The 14,676-nt window shown below is 41.8% G+C and overlaps 1 protein-coding gene across 6 annotated transcripts in view; it reads left to right on the top strand.

Moving 5' to 3' along the window:
* The first annotated feature begins 1,622 nt into the window (after positions 1-1,622).
* The window catches only part of COL12A1 (collagen type XII alpha 1 chain), a 121,846-nt gene continuing 108,792 nt past the window's right edge, over positions 1,623-14,676 (top strand). For 2 of the 6 annotated variants that reach the window (XM_021937469.2, XM_021937470.2), the window contains exons 1-3: positions 1,624-2,076; positions 5,066-5,173; positions 12,970-13,086. In XM_021937469.2, coding sequence (XP_021793161.2) covers positions 5,101-5,173; positions 12,970-13,086 — 190 coding nt within the window. In that variant the 5' untranslated portion in view covers positions 1,624-2,076; positions 5,066-5,100. Of the gene's footprint in view, positions 2,077-2,533; positions 2,842-5,065; positions 5,174-12,969; positions 13,087-14,676 lie in introns of those variants that run through there. The other 4 variants (XM_031667218.1, XM_031667219.1, XM_017958025.3 and 1 more) reach the window with 4 other exon arrangements.

The raw sequence follows: 14,676 nt of genomic DNA, 5'->3' as shown, positions 1-14,676 counted from the left end.
GTGGGGAGGCAAGTGAAGGGCTAGCTTGGGTGCAGACGCCGGCTGTCGACAAATTCGGGGCTTAGTGATACCAGGGCAATGTGGCTGCAAGCCTGACTGGGCGCAGCGTTGAGAAAGTCGGGTGTTCCCTCCCTGGGACGCGCTCACGCACTAGGGGTTTGTCAGACATCCTGGTTGTGAGGCTTTGAAGGGGGAAAAGCTTGTGCACTGTGTAGGCTCTTTGTGCGAGCTGCCCAGCTGGACTTCGAGTGGGCTGTGTGCTTGGGGAATGTGCAGAGGCGGCGATTCCTATTTGTCTTCATTGTCTCCCTCTTGTCTTCTCTGTTGCTTTCGCCGGCTCCTGCGGAGGGCAGCCTGTGTGTGGGGAGATGTGCAGAAAGGGGAGCTCCCTACAAGTTCTTATCATTCGAAAGGCAAGTTTGGAGGCTATTGCACCCAGTGGAGTGGGAAGGCCAAATTTGCAGACGTCAGAGCCAAAAGGGAAGAGAGGTTTACATTGGGGCCATGCCCTCAGATTCTACTATGGCGGGCGGTCAGTTCCAGAGAAGCAGCTCCTCTGTTCCCTTGCGCCCCACCCCGTTCCTTTGTTGTTCAAAGCTCCCCCAGCCCCCTCTCCCCACCAGCCACGGGAGTAACCCTTGGGCTTCAAGAGGCCAAAACGGTGCAGGGCCAGTACTGAGGTCAGACGTTATAATCGGAATCTCTCCAGTAGCATTTTTCTGATTTCTTGGTGTGAGTGCTTGAAGCTTCCTCCCGTGCGCCTTGTACAAACTGGCAACCCTAGTACCAGACTCCTGCCCAGGAACAAGGGGTAGGATGCCAGGATGGAGGAGGCTGTTAAGAAGAGGCGACGGTGTTGGCAGAATATCAGCCGCCTATTTGGCTTCTCCAGTATTGTGTGTGGAGGGGTGCTTTGGGGTTTCAAATTTACTCCTCTTCGCCCCTTTGACCCCGCGAGGTTTTAAGGGCAGAGCTTTCAGTCCGAAGCCTCCGCTCGGGGCCAGGTTTCGCTCTGGTCCGGGTGAGAAGTTTCTGCAGTGGATGGAACTTGTTACTGAGCGGCTTCCTATTCTGAGGACCCCTGGATTTCATAGCTTTCCTCTCCCTCTCTTTTGGCTCAACGTAAGCCTCCCAGTTCCGTCCTGAAGCACCAGGCGAGTGAAAGAGGACTGGGAAAGCCATCCCATCACTGAGCCCCGCGCGGGCGGCTGTCCGGGTTTCCAATCGCGCTCGGAGATTGAAAAAGACAGAAGGCGCGCCGCGTGTACAGACAGTTAGTTAATGGAAATCCTGTAAATCGGTTTTAAGTGCACCCAGGACAGAGGGGGAGGAAGGTGGAGGTGGTGATGATGAAGGATGGAGATCGGCAGGAGCGGGGGTGAATGGGTTACGCCTCCTTGCATTTCTGAAAATGGGAGTCGCTCCCCTTCCCATTGTTCTTAATTTAGAAAAATTCATTAAAGAAATCGCAGGGATAGGGAAACCCGAGCTTCCCAGTCCGCCCCAAGTGGCAGAGTACGCAGCTTCCCTTGGCAGGGAACCCGGTTGCGGCTGTCCCCCTCTCTGCTCCCTCCCTTCTCCCCGCCCCCCGGCGGGGTACTGCTACTACGGCGATCGCCACCTCACGCCGAAGGAATGCTCAAAGTATGCACACGTTCCCAAAAGTAGACCTCCTTCACCGCCGGAGGAGCATACATCACCCCGTGGCAGCCGTCCACCTTCTCAGGCGTTTCGTAACCGAGTAAATTGAGAGCTGGGAACAGCCCTCTATTAAGTAGCCCGCGGCGCAGAGTCTCTTCCCACTTGGCGAAGGCGAACCGCCCCAGACGCGTCCGCGCGCCGGCAGCTGCAGGCTCCGGCGGTCTCCACTCGTCCTGCAGCGCCCGCCTCTCCTCCTGGGATTCTCCTCCTCCTACTGGACTTCCCCGCCGCTGCCCACGCCTCGGCGGCCGCTAGGTGCTCCTGGAGCGCAGCGCCTATCGCCGGGGCGTGTGGGGGCCACACCGAGCACCAGCTTCTCCGACGCCAGGAAGCCGCCGTCGCCGCCTCTACCTCACCCTGTCGCCGCCGTCTCAGGTCAGCCTGGTTTCTGTCCCCTTTCCCCTACCCCATCATTCCTACAGACAACTCGGAAAACGGCGTCTAGCTTGCACCTTGCCTGGAGCGGTGAAGAATCCTGGGCGAGGACAGTTTGGACTTGTAATAGTGTACATGGGCTTGAGCTTCTCCTTGTATACTGGGATTTTGTGATTTTTGGGGGGTTTTTGAGGGAGAGGGGAATGTTGCTTTTCTTAAGAGCTGAGCACGGTTTTGTGCGCGCAAAGCATCCCGTTCAGTGTTTCCGTTTCTAGAGGAGTTTCATCTGTGGATGCTGTCGATTTCAATGGAGGGCGCACCGGGTTCTGGGGCGGCAGGGGCCTGGTTATCTCGCGGCTGTGGCTTTGTCGGGGAGGGCAGGCTTGCGGCGGGGGCGCTGGGAAGGTATTTTGATGACGCACGGTGCGGAATTCTTTGGAGGGCCCGCTGAGTGCTCTGCAGCTCGTCGAGGCTGCACGGGTGTGTGTGGCATCTCGAGACAGATTCCAGGTGGAGTGTTCTGGCTCCTTTCCTCCCCTACCTTTCAGCGCATCCGAGATGGAGGGTTAGGCCCGCACTAGGGTACTCATTCTTGGCGGACTTTCCCCAGCTCCAGGAGAAAGCCCCTCTCCGACTCCCTCCCGGTGCATTGGTGGAGGCCCTATTCCGGGTCTGTGAGATCTCTGCTGCGTTTTCCCACTCAAATATTAAACTTGTGGGGATCAGAGAGCGTGGGGCGCCCGACTGGTTCACCGAGCGGAACAGGTACCTCCAAGAGGGCGTCCTCGGGAGCCCTCCAGTGACCAGTTCAGGGTTCCCTGGGATTCTGAGCCAGGGAGACTCTCGACCCGGACTCGGTAGTCTTCTAATGAATGCTGGGGAAGGATGGGACAGGAAAGGAAATAAACGCTAAGCTCTCCTTTGGCTAATGCCAAGGTGGTGGTGGGTGGGAGAGGAGGTAGGCGACGCGCAGCGGTGTGTGTGTGTGTGTGTGTGTGTGTGTGTGTGTGAGAGAGAGAGATTTTCTTTTTAACTTGACGCGGGAGTTAAGGAATTGGGTTCTTCCAGCGGGGAATTGGGAGGGGACGAGTTGGCAGAAGGGGCGAGTCCACTTAGCCCCAACTCCCACCCCAATGGACTTATTTTTATTCATGACGGTGAAGTGAGGGAATCCTCGCTGCCACGTAGGGGCGGCCGCTTTCAGATATTTATGTCTGAGAATGCTCAATGAATTGTTGCTAAGCATTGAAATGAATGTTTTGGCTAAAAAGGAGAGAAAGCATTTTCTTTTTTAAAACATATGGACGAGATGCTTGGCTGGCTGGCTGAGCTCTAACTGCGTTTCGGTATCCCGGCGCGAGATGATTCATTCTTGCCGCTAAGTCGGGAAACCGACAGGAGGCGATCGAGACCCAGCAAAAGTGTTTCTACTCAGATTTTTGTTGAGTTCAGCTGTTAAAAAAAAAAAAATCTGCTCACAGCTTTTCGGTGGGTCGATTGTTCGCCTTTAACTTTTCGCAATCACGACTGCCAACTGAGTTGGAAATTATTATACCAAAGTTAAGGCCAGAAGATTGGAACAACGGCCCAGTCTCACCTCTTGCTTTTCACTGATGTCGAAGAGGGTTAGAAATGTCAAACAGTTGTTAATTAGGAAGAAAGAAATTGCTAGACCCCTTAGATACCTAGGGCAGTGCCAAAATTTTAATCTTGGCTTCATAAAAAGGAGCTCTAGGCAATTTGGCACGCCTGCTCATCAGACATTTAAAATGCAATTTACACACAGGCTGAGGAAAGCTGCCCTCATGCTTTGTGCCAATAATTTGGAAAGTCATCGTTGGAGATTGTCAGTTTCTTTTCTCAAAGAGGCCTCAACCTTTGGCTCATTTTTGTATTCCCACTGCAGGACAGTCTCCTATCCCCCTCCATTTTTCCTGAGGCCTAGGCTGTTGGTTTACAATAATTTATGTACCTCAGACTCAACTCTTTTTATGTTTTGCCACTGGCAGCTTCCCAGTTCAGTTCCTTGCTAGTAGCTTTTGTCTTTGGGTTGAACCTTAGACTATTTTAGGAGATTCCATTCTGTAGACATGGGTTAAGTACCTACTGTGTCCTGGGAAACCACAAAGATGAATAAGATTCTTTGTCTTTAAGGAATTAATAATGTAATTACAAAATTAGAAAAAATCAGAACAGAACATATTCTCCTCTGGGGCATATATACTTATAATCTTCCAGCTTAAACAAACAGGTAAATACAAAGATTATTATTGATAATTTCTATTTAAAAACACCTTGGAAAAACAGACAAAAGTGTCTTGCTTCTTCCATTTTGCTGCCTTTTTTGTTATTATGTATTTTGGAGTTGTTTTTCCCTCATCTCAGGTAAAGGATTTATCAGATGTGAAAACAACACAGTTAGCAGGAGGGTCAGGTTTCAGCTGGGCCTTACATTTTTCTGTATAATCCATTTCAGATCTTAAAGAGCTGCATATTTGAAAGCAGAACAACATGAAGAAAAAAGAGAATTAAAAAGGTTTATTATACTTTTCCAAATTACCCTGAGACCACTAAAATACAGTTACCTAGAAAGTTCAGCAGCTAGGAAAAAGCAGCCAAATAAAATCCCCAGCTGGAAGAGATATTTAGTTGAGTGAAGGATAAAATAACCTCTGAATTAGCCATTACCCAGGCAGGATGAAATCATGTGGGGGCTGGTAAGGCCTTCACCCGGGATGCTAAGCAGGACCAGTCTCCAGGAGAACAGGACCCTTTTTAAACTTGAACTTCCTCCTAGGGCCATGATTAAACTTCTGTAGACGAACTTGACTTCCACTGCTTCACAATAGGCCCATTATGTGCTGGAGTAGGCCCTGTGGTTATTAAGGCAGATCTGGTCGGGTTCTGGACTAGGTCCAGGCTCCAGTTCTAACCTGGTTCAAGGCCTGCCCAGACCCAGTTCTGATGCGGTTACTGCTTCCTCCCGCAGAGCTCTTCATGCCGCTGTAAGCTCGGAGGCCGAGGATGCGGACCAGGCTTCCCCCAGTGCTTGCCGCCCTGGGCGCGGCCCTGCTCCTGTCTTCCATTGAGGCAGAAGGTAAAAGGCTCCCTTCCCCTTCTCCGAGTGACAATGCAAAATTCGAGAAAGGAAAAAACACATCTTTCTTGCTTCTATTGCTTGCTCTGTTTTCCCTGCGCTTCGTGCTCTCTCCGGTGGTTTCTCTCCTCCAGAGAAACGCCCCTTTCTCCTGAGGTTTGTCCATTTCCCAGCTCTCAGGTCCAGCTCTTTTGTATTCTGCTTAATGCATTCCATACAGTGCTGTGTGGTCTTCTTGAGCTTGTCTCTGCGGTGTGCTGTCCACACTGCCACCTGCATTGCTGCCTAATGAGAGGACCAGCCACCCGAGAGGGGGCGACGGCTCTAATCATCTCAACCAACAGGACACCTCCGGGTGGCACCCAGGAGCCCCGAAGAGCGGGCGCACTCGCTCGCTTGGCTAGTAACGAACCACCTGGCTCGGGGCTGCGACCTCGGTGACAGAACACAATAAAAGACTCCAACAGCGCTGGCTCTGCGCCTCTGTGTGCTTTGTGGGGAGCTCAGTCGGCGGGGCGGATGGTGCGGGCAGATGAGCCAGCAGCCAAGCACCCTAGGGGATGATGGCTGGCAAGCGGAGATCCGGCACCCCGGGTGTTCGCCTGACCTAGGGTCGCGGCTGTCCCTGTTTGGTTCGCAGGGCTCCAAGGCGCGTGGCCTGGACTGGCCCAGCTCAGACAGGTTGAGCCTGGGCCAAGGTTTCCAGCCTGGGAAGCGAGCGCGCACCGGAGTTGCTGGGCACCACCTCCAGTGTCCTGCCCTTGCTCCCTTCTGCCTCCCTCTGGGAGAGCCCGGTGCGTCTGACCTCCCCGCGGAGGCGGTGGAGCGCTCTGAGATGGGTTTCCAAAACGGCGCCCTGTGGTTCCTCCTCTAGGAAGTGGAGGGCTTTTGTTAGATGTCCCACCCAATTATGTTGGTTGTATGCGCTTGATGTCTTAATTTCTCAGTGTTCATTAAACAAGCCAGGTCTATATGTCAACCCCATGGCGACTTCTGTGGTCCCTCAGTTGTCATTGGAGACCTGAAAAATTAGTTTTCTTATTCTGCAAGGTAAATGAGGTAATGTCATGAAAGATACCTTTTTTTTTTTCAATAAAGAAATACCCTTGATGAAGTTAAGGGAGGAAAAAAAAAAACACTTCTGCAAGTGACAGCTGTGTAGGTTCTGGGTTGAGTTGTGCTTTTTTAGAGGCTGTGAGAAAGTAAAGTTGTTTGCATGATTATGCCGAGGTTTTCAAGGTTTCTATAGTGTTTGATTTTCTACTTCGAGACTACAGGTTAAAAAAAAGAGATTAGGGGAAGCAGAGTATTTCCAAAATGTATGGCATGTTTAGTAAAGTGACAGAAAGGTGCTGACTTTTCTTAGCTGATAAATATTTTATGAATGTAGAGTCTTTTCAGAGTGAACTCTGTGAAGTAATATTAAGATGAGGTTGCTTTTAATGTTCCTTTCTATGTCGTTGTTAGGAAGGAATTTTATTTGAGGAACTTCTGGAGGCCCTACTACAGATATTTTTAGATAATTCACTGAAGTGGCCCATTTATTGCTCATTAAGAAAATAGTTATTTGAAAATCAGAAAGAGTTGAGAATTCTTAGAAAAAGAATTAGGCTGGAAATGATGTAAGTGGAAAAAATTGATTCGGAATTAGATATTGGCTGGTTAGCAAAGTGCAGTTAAAAAGAACAGCTTACTATCTACATTTCTGATTATTCCCATATTATATTTTATCTTTTAAATTTGTATTTATTTCCATATGGTACAGCTCTTTTTTTGCTTTCTTAAATTGTGTCTTTTCTTGTATCCCATCTCCTTAAGTTAGTATTTAATAATTATATTTTAATAGGATTCATTTTTTGACCTTATTCTCTAGTTTGGCATGGTCAAATAGAAATACAGTATGAGCCACAAATATAAGCCACATATGTAACCTACATTTTTTTTTTCTGGTAGCCACATTCAAAATGGAAAAAGAAACAGGATAAATTAAATTTTATAATGTATTTTATTTAACCTAAATTATTTCATCATGGAGCCCATATGAAAATTATTAGTGAGATATTTGACTTTTTTTGTACTATGTCTTTGACAATTGGGTGTGTATTTTATACTTGCAGTGCAGTTTATTCTTTAAATTATTTTTATTTTTCCTGAAACAGAGTCTCGCTCTGTTGCCCAGGCTGGAGTGTAGTGGCTTAATCTTGGCTCACTGCAGACTTTGCCTCCTGGGTTCAAGTGATTCCCATGCCTTAACCTCCTGAGTAGCTGGTACTACAGGGGTTTGCCACCATGCTTGGCTAATTTTTGTATTTTTAGTAGAGATGGGGTTTCACCATGTTGGCCAGGCTGGTCTTGAACCTCTGGCCTCAATCAATCCACCTGCCTCAGCCTCCCAAAGTCTGGGATTACAGGTAGCACTGTTTATTTTGTACTGGCCACATTTCAAGAGCTTGATAGCCACACATGTCTGGTTGCCCCCGTGTTGGACAGCACAGCCCTGGTGTTGACTCCTAAGTGGTGCTAGGAGCCTTTGAAGGGCTAACAAAATTTGTGGCCAAAGCCTTTCTGGGGACACTGGGCTGGGACCAGAATTTCTTTGAAATATTTCTGTTGGGGGCATTTCAAAATTTCAACTTGGGACTCTATTTGGTACCATGCTATTTCAATCTGAATCCTAAAGTAGCCACAGTTACGTTTCTTTTCCTTTCATGACTCACACTTGCACTCTTACATTCATACTATTTTATCACCATTTTCTATGACCTTAATGTTTTGTATATTAAAAACCCAATACCTTTTTGAAAACATTAATTAAAATGTTTTGGCATTCACTTTTTGCATTTCTTCCTTTTTATAGTGGCAATATTTTTGTTTTGTTTTTCTTCTGCTTATTTGTATTAGGAGCTATATTTTTCATACTATGTTATCTTGTCCTATAGAAATAAGAGTGGAAATGATTTTTTTTCACTTCAGTATTTATAATTTTTAGCCACTGTATAGACTTTATCAACTGTATCACTGCATAGACTTTATCAGCCATATCTGAGTGGCCTAGAATGTATGAATTATTTTTGGTTCATGTATCATACAGTGTGTTAATTATCCTGTAGAAAATTTAACACTTTGCATTTAAAGGTTAATGGCCAGTATTCCCTGAGAGTTGGACACTTTTCTAATTAATCTAGGATTAGAGATGAACACAGGTTTTGTGAAAAACAGAGTGTTAATTTTGGTTAGTCTGATTTATAGTTTATAATATATAATAAACAATTGAATATTATCAATTCGTCTGTGAGTTGTGGCTATAGCTTTGTCTTGTGTCTAGGTTAAGAGACTACTTTGTATATATTTCTATAATCCTATGTCTAATTTGTGTTATAACAGAAATTTCAAACTAGAGGCTAACATAGAGATCATCTATTCTACTCTCATTTTCCAAATGAGAAAATGAGGCCCAGAGAGGCTGAATCACTTGGTCAACTAATGCACCTACTTAGATATGAAAAACAGACAAGACCCCAGTCTTCTAGTCCTAGGTTAGTGCTGGTTTGGTCACACTGTGCTTTCTTTGTGCTTAACAACTGGTTGTTCCAGAAAGTTTAATGAGAGGACACATTTTATAATGTGTATAAAATAATCTGTAGCTTATTCTAAAACATTATCTTTTCAACTGATTATTTATGGTACCTTGAAAACTCAAATGAAGTGAATTTCTATATCATGGCAAAGATCATTAAATTTATACTAACTTTGCTTGGCAAACATAAATTAATGCCTATAGAATATGGTTAACTCATCACATATTGCACACTTGTCAAGGTTTCTACTATTAAGGTAGTATCCTTTCCAGTGTTGTTATCACAGATATCAAACTAAAGATCTTACTAGTTCATCAAGATATTTTAGTAGTGTATTATTAGCTTTGATTTATCTATAGCACATTGTATATACTTACCAATACTTATTAGACTCCTCTACTCCCGCTCATCCATTTTCCCACCTGTCTATCCATCCTTCTCTTCATTCATCTCTGCAGTGGCTGGTAATTTCTTGGACATAGCCCCTTTTTGGGTGCCCTATTAAAAATGTTTCAGAAAGTTATATATCAAGATGGACACTTTAGTTTTAAATGCTTGAACAAGTGTATAAAGTTAATATACCAAATTCCATCTATATCTGAATTGGAGATAACTGAATACCACATATTTATGTATATATGTATAATAATACATAATATGTATAATATATACACATATAATTATTCATGTATATATATAAATCAGCTCCATATAAATATTGTTTATATTTACAAATATATGTATATATTAAAAATATGCATATATTAAACCCATTTATGTCTAGTGTTCCATTATTGGAATGCTAAGCATGTGGGAGTTATTTATATCCTACTGCTCAAGGTCATTGCCAAGGTCTGATTACAAAAATTCAAAAAATTGCAACCTCAGGCATAAATGGTTTAAAAGCAACTACTTATAAATATTGTTTTCTAAAGTTAATTTTTGATGGAAATATTTCTTCTACTTTGCATCTAATCTAGTACAGTAGAAAACTGTATGTTTTTGTAGTCAGACCATGGAATCCAAGTGTTGTTGCCTATTGGCTGTGTTATCTCTCTGAATTTCACTGATTTATCTGTAAAGCAGGGATAACAAGGCCCATCACTGGGTTCTTACAAGGAAAAAAGCGGCAACACAGTAACCAGCTCTCTGCCTGTTATAGAGGACAGTCAGTAAGTGTCAGCTATTATTATCATTCCCAAAATGTCCTAAATCCTGTTTATGTAACAGGATTTATGTAGCAAAAGTTTATGTAACAAGAATCTCATCAGAATGAGCCTTTTGTAGCATAGTATTTTGATAACAAAAAACATTATTTTGTAAATATGAAATTAAACTATGAGAGTAAAAATACTTAAAATTGTAGTCTCTTCACTATCAGTATTCAGGTTTTATGAATATATGTAAGATTGTTATTTATTTATAATTTTCATTCTGTTTCTCTTGGTTCGGATTCTCATCCTATGCATCTATGGCTCTTTGTAATTATAATCCATATGCAGCTAGTACATAATTGAAAATTTCTGGGCTGGGAATGGTGGCTCATGCCTATAATCCCAGCACTGTGGGAGGCTAAGGCGGGCGGATTACCTGAGGTCGAGACTTCAAGAGCAGCCTGACCAACATGGAGAAACCCCATCTCTAGTAAAAATACAAAATTAGCCAGACATAGTAGAGCTCGCCTGTAATCCCAGCTACTCAGGAGGCTGAGGCAGGAGAATCGCTTGAACCCGGGAGGCTGAGGGTGTGGTGAGCCAAGGTTGTACCACTGCACTCCTCCAGCCTGGGCAACAAGAGCAAAACCCCGTCTCAAAACAAACAAACAAACAAAAAAACCCAGAAAATTTCCAGCATCAGCATTATGAGCATTGTCTTAGGGAACACTTAGACTCTGTGATATGTGATGGTGTTTATGAATTATTTTTATGTAAAAGAAAATATTTCAAAATTAATAACGTACATTTTTTAGCATTGATTTATGTTAACATGGGTCATACGCTCACATCTGCTTTATTATTATTTTTTCATGAAACAAAACAAACAAATGTACAAATAGAATGGCAAGCCTGAAAAGCTGTATATGCAATAAAATTGGCCAGAAGAAAAGTGAAGCAGGCTCTCTGTTGTACCCATGCGGGTTGGCCATTCTTTCCTACTTTGATTCCCACATACCGCAGTTTCTATGAACACCTCAAGATCCTCTGAAATGTTAAAGACTTTTCCCCACAGTCAATTTTTCAGTTTATCTGGAATCCTGGTCATTTGGATATCAACAAGGGGGGCCGCTGCTGCCCTTCAGCAGTTTTAACCTAGTGTCTGCTGCTTCAGGTCATTTTCCTTCCAAGGTTGGTGGTACTGTTTTTCCATGTACTGATTTTTTTTTAAAAGCATGCTCAGGCCAGTTGTGTCTGCCTTTGCATTAAATTTGTCCTGAGCCATTGCTATTGGAACAATATTTTATAATGATATTCTTAATGCCCGTTGTCCTATTAACATCTGTTGCATGCATGCTATACTAAGTGATGAGTACAGCTAAACCTCAAAATATGATTAAAGACCGAAGAATGTTGAGTAATTAAACTATGCATGTTGATTAATAGTCTAATCTCACTGCCTGTGTATGGATAGTAAGAATATAACATTCATTCCAATACTAGTGTATCCAATAAAAATAAAAAGCCATTTCCTATAGTTGGAGGCAGCAGTCCACTAAAGCAAATGTTTGCTTAATTATTTCCATTAAAACATGTTATTAATATTACATAAATCTTTAACCCCAGTTAAATTCTGTGACTCATGTCTCAAGCCTACTAGTGTATTTTAATTGACCTTTGGAAAAACCTAAAAGGAAATTGTAATCTCTCAAAACAGATGCAAAAATTCTGACTCACAAGGAATACTTTCAGACTAAAACATTTTAAGAAGAGTGTGGCTGAAAGTCATCTTAATTCGTTGACCTGTTTCAAGAGTAATACTTTTTAATTCATCAACCATGCACTGACAGTGAGTCAGTACAATGCTGCATGATGAGGCATGAACATTGTAGAGAGAATATCATTATAAAATATTTAGGAAACGTCTTTGTGTAATGACTACTGTACATGGAGGCTTTTGTTCATTGTGGGAAACTAAAAACAAGTCAACATTTCATTGACACATGCATGATACTGTACAGTTTTGTATGTAAACTATTTCTTTCTGTACTTTTCAGTTATTCCTGTCATTGACTTTTCCAAGTTTTTATGCGCAGTCATGTCTTTAGATCACTGATCCTTCTTCACTGTTTTCTTTAAGTTCTGTAAATAAATGTCCATAAATATACATTGATGTTGTCTTTTCATAATTAACCATTGTTTTGTAAAGGACCATACTGGCATTTTAATCTAAAATGCCTTTTCTAGTATGGAGTATACCTGCTGCAAAGGAAATAATAGTGTTGGTTTACACCCTGGAACATTCAGCAAGCTGGTGTAAACAGGCAGAATATTAGTTTTATAAACTTTTGAATATCACTATTTATATACCTACAAATTATTAACATCACTTGTTTTTGAATACTTGCCTATGAATATGAATATACATTTAAATGTATATTTCCTTGTCAGATATAACTGTTTCCCATGATTCCTCATTTTCATTAAAATATATTTTTCATCTCTGCTACATATTGAGATTTATCAAATAACAATGAATAATTACAAGGCAAATAATGCAGAGAATGAACCAAAATCATCATTGATTCTTGTCCATATTATGGGAAAAAACGTATTATGTCAATGTTTTGAATTAACTTCTCTGGTTGTAAGCAGGTTGTGATTTAGCATGCTTGTTCAAAATGCACTCAGCATGTATCGAAATTCCTTTAATTGTTATGTGAATTGTTTGCATATGTGGTTATTATATGTGATTTCATTGTACTTGTATGTACTTGTATCCAAATATGTTTCTATTATGCTTGATTTTGCTGGCCATTCTTGAATGACCTAGCAACTCAAGAATCAAAAGTGTTTCGTGCTGTCTTCTGTAATATGTATACTCTCTGATGTTTTGTCAGCTTTTAGTTTTATTCTTATCCAACAACATATCTTTTATATTTGTTGGAAACAAATTTATGCAAAGACAATTTTAGAAAGCTTTGCTTAACACAATTCTTTGTTAATTAAATTGACCATTTTGTGACATTGAAAACCTTAATAATATAAACTCTCTCTTTTGCAGTTGACCCACCTTCAGACTTGAATTTTAAAATTATAGATGAAAATACTGTTCATATGTCATGGGCAAAACCAGTTGATCCAATTGTGGGTTACAGAATAACGGTGGACCCTACAACAGGTAAGTTTTGAGACTGGAGTTTTAGGACAGAAGCATCAAGATGATATAATTCAATCTCCACCTCTTCTCCCATTTCATCATGAAGAAGCTGAGCTTTAGGAAGCCTGAGGGATTTGATCCATGTCACCAGCCATTTGCTGAACTCAGGTTTCAGATTTCCAGCCTAGTATCCACTATTATATTTTAATGTTATTGAGTATAACATGTTTTTCTGTGGTAGGCTGTTCTTATTAAAATTTTACTCTATTTTTACCTGATCAAAATATTGTTAGTAATCTTTGATCTTATAAAATCAAATCCTTGTTCCTTGGCATTCTTCTTGAATTACTTAATCTTTTCAGCATTTAAAGTATCAGCTGATGAAGTACGTTGTTACACCTTACCCAGTGTCCTACACATTTCAGTATCCAGGAAACATCATTCTGTGATAATGGTAAATAACCATGATGACAGATAAGAATTTACTTTGGCTAGGTGGATTCTGTAGACACTAGGCTGAATCCTTGGAAAACAAAACTTGTTTTGCTTGTTCTCAAGCATTGTCTTTAGTGTTAATAATGTTGCCAAAATGTGGAGAACCAAACTCTATTGATTAATTTTTAGTTCTACAATGGAATGAGAAAATGACCATTTCTACTAACATTGGCTGAATGGTAAGAAGAAGTCTTGACTGGCTGACAGTAGAGATGGAAGATGTCAATACAGATTATTACTAGAACTGTGTTTATTTATCTTTTAGCCTTTAAAAATATTAATCATTTTACATATCGATTTACCAGGAAATATAGCTTTTTTAAAAAAGATGATTTAAAAACTTAAAAAGGAGTCAAAAATTTACTTTTTTCTCTTTGAATCTTTCTCCCCAAATATATTTGCAGTTACCTTATTCATTCCAAAGCAGAAAATCAGTTCTAACAGGGTCCATCCAGTTTCCAGATGTTGGGAATAACTGACACCCAGCAATTCCAAAACTGGCACTGGGACTACCCAACCTGGCAAAGTCTGAGTGTCTCGATGTCCTCTGGGGATCTTGGTTGGTTTTGCATATTCCACCTGCAAACCAAGAGCATTTTTCAGTGGTCTATTGCACCTGTTATCTTTTCTAATTATTTATATTTTGACAAAAACAATATAATTAAAAATATCATCAGGCACGTCATTCCCAGGAACCACCATGTTTCCTGATTGAATTGAGAATTAACAGAATCTAGAAGGGAGTACATAATTGCCAAAATATAAGTAAACACCTAGTATACTGGACCTTGAAATATTTGATACCTGCTTAAGTCAATGCAGAGGTCAATGTTACCCATTAAGGCATGTGGCCATTTGAGAATGGAATATGCACTGCTTCTACACAGATTTCCTACTAGAGATTGGTCTTAACCTCTGGGGTTTGTTTTCCTTCAGTTTATTTTCATTTCTTATTTCTCTCTCTCTGCTGTCCTCCAATGCATAATTTAAAATTAAATTCTTTTTCTTTGCATTTATAAAACTCTTATCTCCCATTAGTCTCCAAAACCAATGATAGATTTTTAGTTTGATATTCTGGTATACCTTTAAACTAGAAAAGTCTTGAATTCTCAAACA

This window comes from Papio anubis, chromosome 6, assembly GCF_008728515.1.
Source record: "Papio anubis isolate 15944 chromosome 6, Panubis1.0, whole genome shotgun sequence".
Classification (NCBI taxonomy): Eukaryota; Metazoa; Chordata; class Mammalia; order Primates; family Cercopithecidae; genus Papio; species Papio anubis.
The sequence above is the reverse complement of the archived record's forward strand: the minus strand, read 5'-3'. Positions and strand labels throughout refer to the sequence as shown.